Here is a 15,443-nt window from a genome sequence, read left to right on the forward strand (position 1 = left end):
ACGCTCTCTGCGTGCCTGGCAGATATCTCAACTTGGATGTGGCCCACCACCTCAAGCACAACCTAGACAAGAAGGAACTGCTTATCCTCCCGGGGAAGGCCTGGCTGATCAAAGAACTCTCCATCACGGTTGAAAACTCCACAGTGTCGCCCTCCCAGAGTGCAAAGAACCTTGGCGTGACCCTGGACAACACCCTGTCGTTCTCTGCAAACATCAAAGCAGTGACCGGCTCCTGCAGGTTCATGCTCTAAAACATTCGTAGAGTACGACCCTACCTCACACAGGAAGCGGTGCAGGTCCTAATCCAGGCACTTGTCCCCTCCCGTCTGGACTACTGCAACCCGCTCTTGGCTAGGCTCCCAACTTGTGCCATCAAACCCTACCTGGTTTTCAACCTCCCCAAGTTCTCTCATGTCACCCTGCTCCTCCGCACACTCCACTGGCTTCTGGTCAAAGCTCGTATCCACTAAAAGGGCCATGGTACTTACCTACGGAACAGCAAGAGGAACTGGCCCTCCCTACCTTTAGGCAATGCTCAAAGCCTACACCCCAACCCGAGCACTCCGTTCTGCCATCTCAGGTATCTTGGCCCTCCCACCCCAGTCCAAGCTCTTCCCTGTCCTGTCATCCCAATGGTGGAACCAGCTTCCTCCGGAAGCTAGGACAGCAGAGTCCCTGCCCATCTTCCGAAACCCTACCTTTTCAAACAGTATCTTAAATAATCCTCCTCCTCACCTCAACACCCCCCCCCAAAAAAAAATGAATACAAAAAGAAGAAGAATAACCAGCACTTGCACTTGACACCCCCACTCTGACTCTACTGACTTTAATGTACCTCCTGGACTCTGATCTGGTTTTGACCTTTTTGCCTGTCCATGACCATTCTCTTGCCTACCCCTTTTGTGAGTTTTTTCGCATTGTTTGTAACTTATTTTGTACATAATGTTGCTGCTACCGTCTCTTATGACCGAAAATAGCTTCTGGACATCCGAACAGCGATTACTCACCTTGAACTGGACAAATAATATTTATTTAATGAGTCCGACGAGAGGGATTTACTTCAGACACCCAAACAGGCCCTCATCCCTGTCATTTGCTGGAGAAAGAGACAAAGATTTCGCGGAAGGAGATCAGGGTGCCTTGTGAGGATCAAGCGATGAGTGGCTAATCTGCCTTCGCCATCGGTACTTTTGGTCAACGTACAATCGCTGGATAATAAATTGGACGAACTAAAAGCATGTATATCCTACTAGAACAGCAGGCTCCGGTTAGACAAGGGGTGGTCTATGTATATTTGTAAACAACAGCTGGTGCACGATATCTAAGGAAGTTTCAAGGTTTTGCTCACCTGAGGTAGAGTATCTCATGATAAGCTGTAGACCACACTATCTACCTAGAGAGTTTTCGTCTGTATTCGTCGTATCTGTCTACATACCACCACAGACCGATGCTGGCACTAAGACCGCACTCAATGAGCTGTATTTCGCCGTAAGCAAACAGGAAACGCTCATCCAGAGGTGGCACTCCTAGTGGCCGGGGACTTTAATGCAGGGAAACTTAAATCCGTTTTACTTCATTTTTACCAGCATGTTAAATGTGCAACCAGAGGGAAAAAACTCTGGATCACCTTTACTCCACACTTAGAGACAATTACAAAGCTCTCCCTCGCCCTCCATTTGGCAAATCTGACCATAATTATATCCTACTAATTCCTGCTTACAAGCAAAAATTAAAGCAGGAAGCACTGTTTTGCCTGCGCAGACTGGAATATGTTCTGAGATTCTTCCGATGGCATTGAGGATTACACCACATCAGTCACTGGCTTCATCAATAAGTGCATCGATGACGTGGTCCCCACAGTGACTGTACGTACATACCCCAACCAGAAGCCATGGATTACAGGCAACATCCACACCGAGATAAAGGGTAGAGCTGCTGCTTTCAAGGAGCGGGACTCTAACCCGGAAGCTTATAAGAAATCCCACTATGCCCTCCGACGAACCATCAAACAGTCAAAGCGTCAATACAGGACTAAGATTGAATCGTTCTACACCGGCTCCAGCACTCGTCGATGTGGCAGGGCTTGTAAGCTATTACAGACTACAAAGGGAAGCACAGCCGAGGGCTGCCCAGTGACACGAGCCTACCAGACTAAGCTAAATTACTTCTATGCTCGCTTCGAGGCAAGTAACACTGAAACATGCATGAGAGCATCAGCTGTTCCGGACGACTGTGTGATCACACTCTCCGCAGCCGATGTGAGTAAGACCTTTAAACAGAACTATATCAGAGAAGTAGTTGGTGAACCAGGCGAGGCAATCATTTGAGAAACCAAGGCTATCGAGTCTGCCGATGAGGATGTGGTGATTGACAGAGTCGAAAGCCTTGGCTAGGTCAATGAATACGGCTGCACAGTATTGTTTCTTATCGATGGTGGTTAAGATATCGTTTAGGACCTTCATCATGGCTGAGGTGCACCCACCCAATATGAGCAAGACAAAGGAGCTGATTGTGGACTACAGGAAAAGGCAGGCCGAACAGACCCCCATTAACATCGACGGGGCTGTAGTGGAGCGGGTCGAGAGTTTCAAGTTCATTGGTGTCCACATCACCAACAAACTATCATGGTCCAAACACGCCAAGACAGTCGTGAAGAGGGCACGACAGAACCTTTTCCCCCTCAGGAGACTGAGGTTCTACAGCTGCACCATCGAGAGCATCCTGACCGGTTACATCACCGCCTAGTATGGCAACTGCTCGGCATCTGACCGTAAGGCGCTACAGGGGGTAGTGCGTACGGCCCAGTACATCACTGGGGCCAAGCTTCCTGCCATCCAGGACCTATATAATAGGCGGTGTCAGAGGAAAGCCCATAAAATTGTCAGAGACTCCAGTCACCCAAGTCATAGACTGTTTTCTCCGCTACCGCACTGCAAGCGGTACCGGAGCGCCAAAGTCTAACACCAAAAGGCTCCTTAACAGCTTCTACCCCCAAGCCATAAGACTGCTGAACAAATAATCAAATGGCCACCGGACTATTTACATGTTTATTATCTATGCATAGTCACTTCACCCCTGCCTACATGTACAAAATACTTAAACTAACCTGTACCCTCGCATACTGACTCAATACCAGTACCCCCTGTATATAGCCTCATTATTGTCATGTTATTGTGTCACTTTTTATTTTTTACATTTAGTTTATTTGCTAAATATTTTCTTAATAATCAACTGTGCAGTTCAAGAAGAGTTAAGGGCTTGTAAGTAAGCATTTCATGTTAAGGTCTACGGTCTACACTTGTTGTATTCAGCGCATGTGACAAAAAAAGTTTGATTTGAAATACAATGCTTTTAGTTTTTGAAATATTTAGGACTAACTTATTCCTTGCCACCCATTCTGAAACTAACTGCAGCTCTTTGTTAAGTGTTGCAATCATTTCAGTCACTGTTGTAGCTGACGTGTGTAGTGTTGAGTAATTTGCATACATAGACACACTGGCTTTAATTTCATTTTGGGCAAAAAGGCTGGGGTAAATCCTCAGTGAAAATTCGCCATTAGTCATTAAGCTGCTGAACAGATGTTGAAATAAGATGTGTGCATCAGCACCATCACCTCACAAGGCACAGAGGGTTCTGAAAGCACTTCTATGAACCCTTGTAGGGCTTTTCATTACAGTATGCAGAGCCGGCTCTAGCCTTTTGGGGGCCCTAAGTGAGATTTGGGGCCCTCTTTTGACGGCAGAAAAAAAAAAAAAAGTTAATTTCCTGCAATTCTACACATTTTGCCATGGGGTGGAGAGAACATTTAGCAATTTTATAAAACATTTCATGCAATTATACTCATTTTGCCATGGGGCAGACATTTTTTTTCTTCCAGTTTTACAACTAATTTCCTGCAATTCTACCCGCTTGTTATGGGGTGGAGAAAAATTGTTTTAGTTTTAAAGCAAATTTCCTACAATTCTACACATTTTTACATGACTTATGCCATGTTACGTAATGATATCTGACTGAGAGTGACTAACACAAGTTATTGGGGGCCCCCTGCAGGTCAGGTATTCGGACGTGATTACTACAAGTTTAGATAGTCTTGCCAGCTGACTTACAAATCAAAAAATTGTTAGCTGACATGGCTAATTGAGTGACTGTTAGTGACTGACTTAACAAGAGAAAAATTGTTGATGCACAAACAAATTTCGAACTTGCACCTTGTTTATTCTACAATTCTAACTCTCAACAGTAAGTTGAGACCCCAACTGAGTTCCTTTCTGGGGCCCTAAGCGACCGCTTATATCGCTTATGCCTGGAGCCGGCCTTGATAGTATGTTTTAAATCTGAGGGTTATTTCACTACTTCAAGGCCTCCAGAGCAATTTAGTACCCTTTTAGAATACATCCCAATTCTAATGATAATTACTAATTAGTGAAAGAATGTTCTTCTGGAGGGCCTTTTTGGGTATGGATAAAAATTGCTACTCGGGGAAAGAAAATTGATCCAAAGGTGAAGGCTACTATTAATCAACAATGAACTTGAGGCAAAGTAAATACTCTGTGAGTTGTGTAGGCTGAGCGCTCTTACTGAATAGTATGTCTGCACTGCACAGTGCAACAAGGGAATTTGATGATACATAGCGTTGGCTCAATGATAGAACACATACTTTCTTCAGTCCAATCAATGCTTACTGCCTCTCTTGGGTAATAACGATGGGTATGCTAGTAATGAGGAAAGTCGAGGTCGACATTTTTAATTATCTCAAATCCAACCTTTTATTTCATTTTATCATATAGTGATATGATAAATTTAAAAAAAGTTTACTTAAACATTGTGATATGTACCATCCATCATTTACATATTCACATTGTAAAATAATTAACAAGGTACTGTATTTACTTCGAAATTACATGGTAATAAGTGTCAATTATAGTGGCTATTAAATATTTTCATTATTGAGTGAATATGCGATTTGATAAGGGATCTTAAAAGATGAGACGACAATTAATTGAGATATATAACCATGTAATAAAGAAAATGTTATAAAGCACAGACGCTGCAAGACTTTCCTGATCATGGAGATGCTGGCTGCTATCAAGTGTTCTAGTTATAGCATCCTGTCATGTCATACAATTTGTCTAGAAGGCAACTTCCCTCACTGCGCTGCGCGTAATTGAATTGAGGACATTTTCCAGTAACACCAACTGCCTCATTAAAAGTGTGCAGAATCAAAATGTTTGTATTTTCTCAAATTAACTATAAAAACTAAATAAGAAAGAAAGTGTTGTTGACACATCCGTCCATTTAGTCGGTCGAGTGGACTGATTTAGCACCGTAAAATTGTGTGAGAGAGGAGCCTATGCGCACGATAGAGTAAGAGAGAGCGAGAGAGAGAGAGATTACGGAGTCTGACTCATGTCCATCACCCACTTTTCTAGTCATCATCACAGTCATGAGGTAGGTGTGAATATCATCCTGAAGGTGGTGAATCTGTGCTGTCTGTCCAAACCGCAGGTGCATCAAGATGCAGGTGTGGTTTAAAGAACAGACTTTAAGGTTTTAGTGAATTTCATCAACACGTTTACGATCGTTCAACGCATCGATATCCCCATCTCGTGTTCCTCTATGCTTGTTTCGCCCATTCGCACAGAGGTCCTTTGTCAATGCGCCTTTCAATTTCTGTAGCTTTTCCCCAGAGGAGTTATTTTGCTGGAGGATCGCGCATTGAAATTGTTTGGATCTTTCCTTGTTTGGAGGTAAGTGATAAAGAAAGCTTGGAAGATGCACCTGATGAGTTGTCTAATTTTGTTTCTAATGTGCTGGTCTGTTTTTTCCTCTTTTCTACAAGTAGCCTAACATGTGGAGTTGATCATCATAATCAGAATGTTAAAGCAGCAATACTATTTTACTTATGCATCAAAATACTGAAATGTATTCGACTAACGTCAGAGTATACACTCCTTTCGAGATTTTTTCTTTAAAAAAAAGAAGAGCCAGAAATAGGCAGAGGTAAACTTGATTTTCTATCATTTGACATCATTTTTCTTCACATTAACATTATCCTTAAATCTGATACAGACCTAGCGATATGGCACTTCTGATTCAACAGGTCTCTCTCTATTCTGGAGAGACCACTTCTATTTTTCATAGATGTTTAACAGAGCTTCCTAAAGAGGCTTCGCATTATCCTCTCTTTCTTAAACCTTCTGTTCAGTGAGCTCTGGAAATGACAGGGAATTTGACCGCCTGCTTAGAGCTCTTGTGGTGTTGGTGTTCTGGCAGAGGGATTGTCATTATAGTCCTTGCATCCATCTCCATCTATGAATTCCAGAGTGGATACATTTCCTTTTATAACACCACACCAAGTGGTGGGGCTACTGTTGGGATGAAAAACAGAGTCAGGGTTGTGACTCCAACAGTCATGAGAACATAGAAGACTAGCATCAGCGATGTAACCTATCATCAAATATTTGTTTGAGTTCTTTAGAACGTATTAGTCTCTTTGGTTTATGATGAAAATACTTGAATACTATGATTTGCTATAGTAGCTTATAGTGCAAACCCCCTACCATGCAACCACCTTATTGTGGAAATGCTTTATTCAGGAGTTACTGATTTTGTGTTGTCTGTTTCTCTGCTCAAGATGACAGGTCATTTTAAGGCAAGCGGGAAACCAGAGTGAGTTGCCATGGCGGCAGGAGTGGCTGCATGGCTTCCCTTCGCCCGGGCAGCAGCTATTGGCTGGATGCCTGTGGCCAACTGCCCCATGCCTATCGCTCCTAGAGACCACAGAAAGAGACATGATGAGCTGATCATCCTGAATGTGAGTGGACGACGCTTCCAGACCTGGAGGACCACACTGGACCGCTACCCAGACACCCTGCTGGGCAGCTCAGAGAAACAGTTTTTTTACGATGAGGAGACCAAAGAGTATTTTTTCGACCGGGACCCAGACTCCTTCCGTAGCATTCTCAACTTCTATCGGACGGGCAAGTTGCACTATCCACGCTATGAGTGCATCTCAGCCTATGACGAAGAGCTAACCTTCTTCGGCATCATCCCGGAGATCATCGGTGACTGCTGCTATGAAGAGTACAAAGATCGTAAGCGGGAGAATGCTGAACGTCTCCAGGACGACCAGGATGACAACAAGGACTGCAAGCTGCCCAACATGACATACAGAGAGACCATGTGGAGGGCCTTTGAGAACCCTCACACCTCCACCATGGCCCTGGTGTTCTACTACGTCACCGGCTTCTTCATTGCTATCTCAGTCCTCACCAACGTGATAGAGACTGTTCCGTGCGGTGCCACGCCTTCCCAGAAGGACATGCCATGTGGCGAGCGCTACACCGTAGCCTTCTTCTGCATGGACACGGCCTGCGTCCTCATCTTCACCATAGAGTACCTCATGAGACTGTTTGCCGCGCCCAGCCGCTATCAATTCATGCGCAGCGTGATGAGCATCATCGACGTGGTGGCCATCTTTCCCTACTACATTGGCCTGGTGATGACAGACAACGAGGATGTGAGCGGAGCCTTCGTCACGCTCCGTGTGTTCCGTGTGTTCCGCATCTTCAAGTTCTCCCGCCACTCGCAGGGCCTCAGGATCCTGGGGTACACGCTGAAGAGCTGCGCCTCCGAGCTGGGCTTCCTCCTCTTCTCCCTCACCATGGCCATCATCATCTTCGCCACCGTCATGTTTTACGCAGAGAAGGGGTCGTCGTCGACCAAGTTCACCAGCATCCCAGCCTCCTTCTGGTACACCATTGTCACAATGACCACGTTGGGGTATGTCCTCCTTCTGTCTATCTCTCTTTCTTACTCTTTCTCATCCCTATCTCTCGCTTCTCTCTCCCTCTCTTTCTCTCCACAGTTTTAGTTCTCTCTCCCTCCACTCGTGTGGTCCATAAAATGTGTGTCTTCTCCATTGGAATAATGCCCCCAAGAGAATTTAAGATGGTGCCCAAATAATATCTTCAAATCAGGAGCTCTCCAAAAACCTTACTTGGCATCCTAAAAAGTAAAAAAGTAAATCCTCCAAAGTTGAATCCAAACAACAACTATGTTCCAAAAGTGCTTTAATTAGTTATACAACTATAATTAACGCACCTTAAACGTTTGATTACTAGATTTGACCTGATGCTAAAATGCTTGCCTGTGTTTTACAAAAAATGTAATACCTCAGGCTATTGTTTTGATGTATTTTTGTAATGGGTGTCCGTATGTATGTGTTCTGCTGTTATGGAATATGGATAAAAGCCAACAGCACTGTGCTAAATTTGAAGTTGAAGCATGAAACGTCTTCAATAGACTAGTGGGTGAATGAGGTATGAGGCTGCTGCCAGTGTGATTGATGGATGGGTACCACCACTACATTCACCTACTGTACCAGGCCTACCAGTATAAACACTCATGACATAAAGTGTTTACCTCACTGCAGGCTGGCTGAATACAGACATAAAGTAGCTGCTGGGACAGTGTGTGTGTGTGTGTGTGTGTGTGCGTGCGTGCGTGTGTGTGTGTGTGCGTGCGTGCGTGTGCGTGCGTGCGTGCGTGCGTGCGTGCGTGCGTGCGTGCGTGCGTGTGTATAGGTACTTATGAAGATTTCTATTTTCCTCTTTCTATACTTTGTCTCTTTCTGCCGACTTCTCATTGGGCTCTGTCCATCTCCACATCGTGTTAGTCATTGGGCTCTGTCCATCTCCACATCATGTTAGTCATTGGGCTCTGCCCATCTCCACATCATGTTAGTCATTGGGCTCTGCCCATCTCCACATCATGTTAGTCATTGGGCTCTGTCCATCTCCACATCATGTTAGTCATTGGGCTCTGTCCATCTCCACATTGTGTTAGTCATTGGGCTCTGTCCATCTCCACATCGTGTTAGTCATTGGGCTCTGTCCATCTCCACATCATGTTAGTCATTGGGCTCTGTCCATCTCCACATTGTGTTAGTCATTGTGCTCTGTCCATCTCCACATTGTGTTAGTCATTGGGCTCTGTCCATCTCCACATTTTGTTAGTCATTGGGCTCTGTCCATCTCCACATCATGTTAGTCATTGGGCTCTGCCCATCTCCACATCATGTTAGTCATTGGGCTCTGTCCATCTCCACATCATGTTAGTCATTGGGCTCTGTCCATCTCCACATTGTGTTAGTCATTGGGCTCTGTCCATCTCCACATCGTGTTAGTCATTGGGCTCTGTCCATCTCCACATCATGTTAGTCATTGGGCTCTGTCCATCTCCACATTGCGTTAGTCATTGTGCTCTGTCCATCTCCACATCATGTTAGTCATTGGGCTCTGTCCATCTCCACATTTTGTTAGTCATTGGGCTCTGTCCATCTCCACATCGTGTTAGTCATTGGGCTCTGTCCATCTCCACATCATGTTAGTCATTGGGCTCTGCCCATCTCCACATCATGTTAGTCATTGGGCTCTGTCCATCTCCACATCATGTTAGTCATTGGGCTCTGTCCATCTCCACATTGTGTTAGTCATTGGGCTCTGTCCATCTCCACATCGTGTTAGTCATTGGGCTCTGTCCATCTCCACATTTTGTTAGTCATTGGGCTCTGTCCATCTCCACATTGTGTTAGTCATTGTGCTCTGTCCATCTCCACATTGTGTTAGTCATTGGGCTCTGTCCATCTCCACATTTTGTTAGTCATTGGGCTCTGTCCATCTCCACATCGTGTTAGTCATTGGGCTCTGTCCAACTCCACATTGTGTTAGTCATTGGGCTCTGTCCATCTCCACATTGTGTTAGTCATTGGGCTCTGTCCATCTCCACATCATGTTAGTCATTGGGCTCTGTCCATCTCCACATCATGTTAGTCATTGGGCTCTGTCCATCTCCACATTGTGTTAGTCATTGGGCTCTGTCCATCTCCACATTGTGTTAGTCATTGGGCTCTGTCCATCTCCACATTGTGTTAGTCATTGGGCTCTGTCCATCTCCACATCGTGTTAGTCATTGTGCTCTGTCCACCTCCACATTGTGTTAGTCATTGGGCTCTGTCCATCTCCACATTGTGTTAGTCATTGGGCTCTGTCCATCTCCACATTGTGTTAGTCATTGGGCTCTGTCCATCTCCACATCGTGTTAGTCATTGGGCTCTGTCCATCTCCACATTTTGTTAGTCATTGGGCTCTGTCCATCTCCACATTGTGTTAGTCATTGACAATGACCTCTAATGTCTTACTGGTAGACTGGTGCTGTTCTGATTCTTCACTGGTCAGCTAGGAAGTCTCTCCAGAAAATAGTGCCAGTAGAGACATTTATTTTGCAGAAGCAGCCGCTACTCTTCCTGGGGACAAAACAAAACAAAACATGACAAGTAATAAAACACTGAAACACTGATAGACAATGACAGTCACACACATTTGAAATACATCGATATACAAGCAATACAACAACAAAAACAATGTGTGTTAGAGTGTGTCTGTGTATGCGTGTTTGTGTGTGTGTGTTTGTCCGCCATTCCATGAGGTTTTTTTAAAGGTAATTTTGCTGTTTATTTGAGTAGTTGGAGATGGGAGTTCCATGTGATCATGGCTCTGTATAACACTCTGTGACGCCGTGAACTCGTTTTGGATGTCTTGTGTGGTATGTATGGGGTATGTCTGGGGTATGTATGGGGTATGTATGGGGTATGTACGGGGTATGTCTGGGGTATGTCTGGGGTATGTATGGGGTATGTCTGGGGTATGTCTGGGGTATGTATGGGGTATGTATGGGGTATGAATGGGGTATGTATGGGGTATGTATGGGGTATGAATGGGGTATGTATGGGGTATGTCTGGGGTATGAATGGGGTATGTATGGGGTATGTCTGGGGTATGTCTGGGGTATGTCTGGGGTATGTATGGGGTATGTATGGGGTATGTCTGGGGTATGTATGGGGTATGTATGGGGTATGTATGGGGTATGTATGGGGTATGTATGGGGTATGTATGGGGTATGTCTGGGGTATGTCTGGGGTATGTCTGGGGTATGTATGGGGTATGTATGGGGTATGTATGGGGTATGTCTGGGGTATGTATGGGGTATGTCTGGGGTATGTCTGGGGTATGTCTGGGGTATGTATGGGGTATGAATGGGGTATGTATGGGGTATGTATGGGGTATGTATGGGGTATGAATGGGGTATGTATGGGGTATGAATGGGGTATGTATGGGGTATGTCTGGGGTATGTATGGGGTATGTATGGGGTATGTATTGGGTATGTCTGGGTGTCTGAGCTGAATGTTATTTCATTATGTAGACAATCTGGAATTTTCATCACAGTAATATTTCTCATAAAAACTACAAGAGAAGCAGTTCATCTCTTGCCAACCCTCAACCAGGAAAGACTGGCATGTTGTTGACGTTAGTTCTGTATGTGCGGTTAAGGGCAAGGCGTGCTGCTCTGTTTTGAGCCAGCTGCAGATTTTCCAGGTCTTTCTTTGCTGCACTTGACCATATTACCAGACAGAAATCAAGATGGGACCAGAGCCTGAACAACTAGTACAGTTGATTTCTGTGTCAGAAACACAGAACATCTTGTTATAACAGACACCCAGTTCAGGCTTGTTTCTGTTTAGTTTTCTACAAACTCACCTGCTGCTTCAACTTGGATTGACATGGTTGTTGACCTTGAGATTTCACACTCTAATAACAGAGTGTCCTTCATTTCTAGCGCTTAGTTTAGCTTTGGGTTAAGGTTAAACTTTTTATCAAAATCTTGAAAAGCTAAATAACTGGAATACATGGGTATTTGGGTTGGCATTTCCAACATGTCTGCCTAATAAATCAATTTGTTCTATAATATAATAATATGAATAACCCCAATCTTCTATAATTTACTGTAAGTGTGGATAAAGCTTCTCATTATTACAGAATGGGATCACAACAGAAACTCAGTAGTCAGTCAGCCATCTTGTTTCCGACACAGCGTTTCTAAAGCCTGTCACTTTGCTCACCTGCTGAAGGGGCATATGCTCAGGTGATGAGGTCACCCATTTCCCATCTGTCTCTTTATGTAAGAACTATGGGTGCAAACCAAGCAAACGTCTCTGCCCCAAACACATTTTACCAGCAAATCTTCCCATTTAGGTGTTCAGATTAAGGCTTTTGTGGACATAGAGATAGTGTTATCTTTTTTTATTTATTTCCCTTATGTTTTAGTAGGTGTTTTGTTGGATGGGACCTTACAATATAAATACATATACAGAGAACGCATGCTGTTATTCTCTTTGCAAGCTAAAATTAGGGCCTAAAAATCTGTATAATGGAGTACTAAACCTCATCGGCATACCATCAGCTGTGATTATGCAGTATATGTGTGGTAAATATTCCTCCCCATCCCAACTCCATTATCAATACCAGAAATACCTTTACCTGTGTGACACTATTAATGAATGGCCCCGATTGTCTATTAAAGAAGCAATTTGGGTGTGTACTTGTGTGTACGAGAGAGAGAGAGAGAGAGAGAGAGAGAGAGAGAGAGAGAGAGAGAGAGAGAGAGAGAGAGAGAGAGAGAGAGAGAGAGAGAGAGAGAGAGAGAGAGAGAGAGAGAGAGAGAGAGAGAGAGAGAGAGAGAGAGAGAGAGAGAGAGAGAGAGAGAGACAGAGACAGAGACAGAGACAGAGACAGAGACAGAGAGATGAGGGCTCTGTTCTACAGGGTGTGAACGGAACCATACATCACTGAGTAGGAAAGGTCCCAGTCTGGTTAATAATGCATTGTGTTTTATCATAGAATATAGTAGCTGTAACATCTCTTCAAAAACGTACAGTATATGTGTCACTAATAACCTCTCTGACACCATTATTGGAAGATGTAGTGGGGGATTTACTTCACTATGTGAATACCATATTTACAAACCAGACTGCCTATAATCCTAGGTGATTCATTTGTTACAAGACTGTTCAATCTCTTCTCTCAGTCTGGCCCTCCATTTTACTCTGTTCAGTTTCCTAGACTGTGAAGAAGTTAGAATACTTCTTTAACCTTCCTCACTCTTAACCCCCTCCAAGGGCAGACCCTCCCCCCTCCATCCCAGACCCTCAACATTCAGCAATAAACCTGTCACTTCTGTGGTCAGCCACCTACATCTATGCAACCCTTTTATTTGCAACCACTTTTGAACCTGTCTCCTCTCTTTGGCCGACTGCCCCCCTCCTCCATTCCTGTCAGAGAGCAGAAAGTGTAGCCTGGGTAATTGGGTGTACAGGGGGCTGGCGGTGGGGGAATCACACCTTGGCCACAGAGGAACAGGACTGTTCAATTAAACTCAGGTGACTGATTATCACACTGTGGCTACAGAGGAACAGGACTGTTCAATTAAACTCAGGTGACTGATAATCACACCGTGGCTACAGAGGAACAGGGCTGTTCAATTAAACTCAGGTGACTGATAATCACACTGTGGCTACAGAGGAACAGGACTGTTCAATTAAACTCAGGTGACTGATAATCACACCGTGGCTACAGAGGAACAGGGCTGTTCAATTAAACTCAGGTGACTGATAATCACACCGTGGCTACAGAGGAACAGGACTGTTCAATTAAACTCAGGTGACTGATAATCACACTGTGGCTACAGAGGAACAGGACTGTTCAATTAAACTCAGGTGACTGATAATCACACTGTGGCTACAGAGGAACAGGACTGTTCAATTAAACTCAGGTGACTGATAATCACACCGTGGCTACAGAGGAACAGGACTGTTCAATTAAACTCAGGTGACTGATAATCACACCGTGGCTACAGAGGAACAGGACTGTTCAATTAAACTCAGGTGACTGATAATCACACCGTGGCTACAGAGGAACAGGACTGTTCAATTAAACTCAGGTGATTGATAATCACACTGTGGCTACAGAGGAACAGGACTGTTCAATTAAACTCAGGTGACTGATAATCACACCTTGGCTACAGAGGAACAGGACTGTTCAATTAAACTCAGGTGACCGATAATCACACCGTGGCTACAGAGGAACAGGAATGTTCAATTAAACTCAGGTGATTGATATTCACACTGTGGCTACAGAGGAACAGGACTGTTCAATTAAACTCAGGTGATTGATAATCACACCTTGGCCACAGAGGAACAGGACTGTTCAATTAAACTCAGGTGACTGATAATCACACTGTGGCTACAGAGGAACAGGACTGTTCAATTAAACTCAGGTGGCTGATAATCACACCTTGGCCACAGGGGAACAGGACTGTTCAATTAAACTCAGGTGACTGATAATCACACTGTGGCTACAGAGGAACAGGACTGTTCAATTAAACTCAGGTGGCTGATAATCACACCTTGGCCACAGGGGAACAGGACTGTTCAATTAAACTCAGGTAACTGATAATCACACTGTGGCTACAGAGGAACAGGACTGTTCAATTAAACTCAGGTGGCTGATAAAAGGATCTCCATTGAATCACAACAGGAGCCTCTCCCAGCTACTTCACCTGCTGGATAGATAGATACCCAGCGTTTGGCAGCCAGCAGCAGCAGTGGGACTGGACCCAAAAGATTGATGGGGATGGAGGAAGCCATTTCTATATCCCCTCTCTCCCATCCCCAAGTGGTTCCTAGGGGGGAAGGTGGCTATTTTAGGCCTATCAACAGTGTGATATCTGTTTAAAAATGCAATATGCTGATGGACCCACTAGTGTAGTAGGGAGCAGTCGTTTTACCTGAGCTACTACAAGGCTCAGCCAGGCCAGGCACAAGAGCTTCACTGGGTTGTGTCATTGACTCCCCAAAATATTAACCCAAAAATTGAGTTCTATATTAATGATGATGTGAACTGTAGTATGACTCCAGTGTTAAAATTAATCTGATTCTCCCAGTTGTAAAGTCCTGAACCAACGTATTCTGTGGCAGAGCAGCAGAAGTGAGAGGAATGTTGTTATGCATGTAGGTCATGTTCCCGTCTGCCTTAATCACTGGCTATATATAAGCTGCTTCAGAGAGACATTTAGCCCTCTCTCCTGTGTTAGGACCATCATTCTAAGACATTTAAAGATTGGACTGGATGGTGCTGGATGCCAGAGAGAGAGAGAGAGAGAGAGAGAGAGAGAGAGAGAGGACGAGAGAGAGGTAAAGGTAGAGAGAGAAAGAGAGAGAGAGAGGTAAAGGGATTGAAAGAGAGAGAGAGAGTGGACCACTTACAGCATGTGCTGTGTGAACATCGCAGAGGCCCCGAATTGTTATTGTGAGGCCCCTAACCAAGGAGGGGTCTAAAAGAGGCCAAACACACACAAACATACTTTCTTACCTCTGTGTTTTCCAAAACAAGTCTCAGTAACACTAAGTGTATCTTTCACTCCAGTCTCCTTTTCACCTCATTTGTGACCCACCGCCTCGATTCGATCTTATGTAGCAACATTTGAAATTGTTTTCTTTTTTTAAACTTTGGATAAAAATAGCAACTCAGAGCTACAAAATGCTAGA

General features: G+C 44.4%; 1 protein-coding gene across 2 annotated transcripts in view; it reads left to right on the forward strand.

The window, feature by feature from the left end:
• Nucleotides 1-5,380: 5,380 nt before the first annotated feature.
• The window catches only part of LOC139554946 (A-type voltage-gated potassium channel KCND3-like), a 154,475-nt gene continuing 144,412 nt past the window's right edge, over nt 5,381-15,443 (forward strand). For both annotated transcript variants that reach the window (XM_071368258.1, XM_071368267.1), the window contains exons 1-2: nt 5,381-5,747; nt 6,635-7,782. In XM_071368258.1, the coding sequence (XP_071224359.1) occupies nt 6,680-7,782 (1,103 nt within the window). In that variant the 5' untranslated portion in view covers nt 5,381-5,747; nt 6,635-6,679. The remainder of the gene's footprint in view (nt 5,748-6,634; nt 7,783-15,443) is intronic.

Source organism: Salvelinus alpinus, chromosome 2 (assembly GCF_045679555.1).
Source record: "Salvelinus alpinus chromosome 2, SLU_Salpinus.1, whole genome shotgun sequence".
NCBI classification, from domain to species: Eukaryota; Metazoa; Chordata; class Actinopteri; order Salmoniformes; family Salmonidae; genus Salvelinus; species Salvelinus alpinus.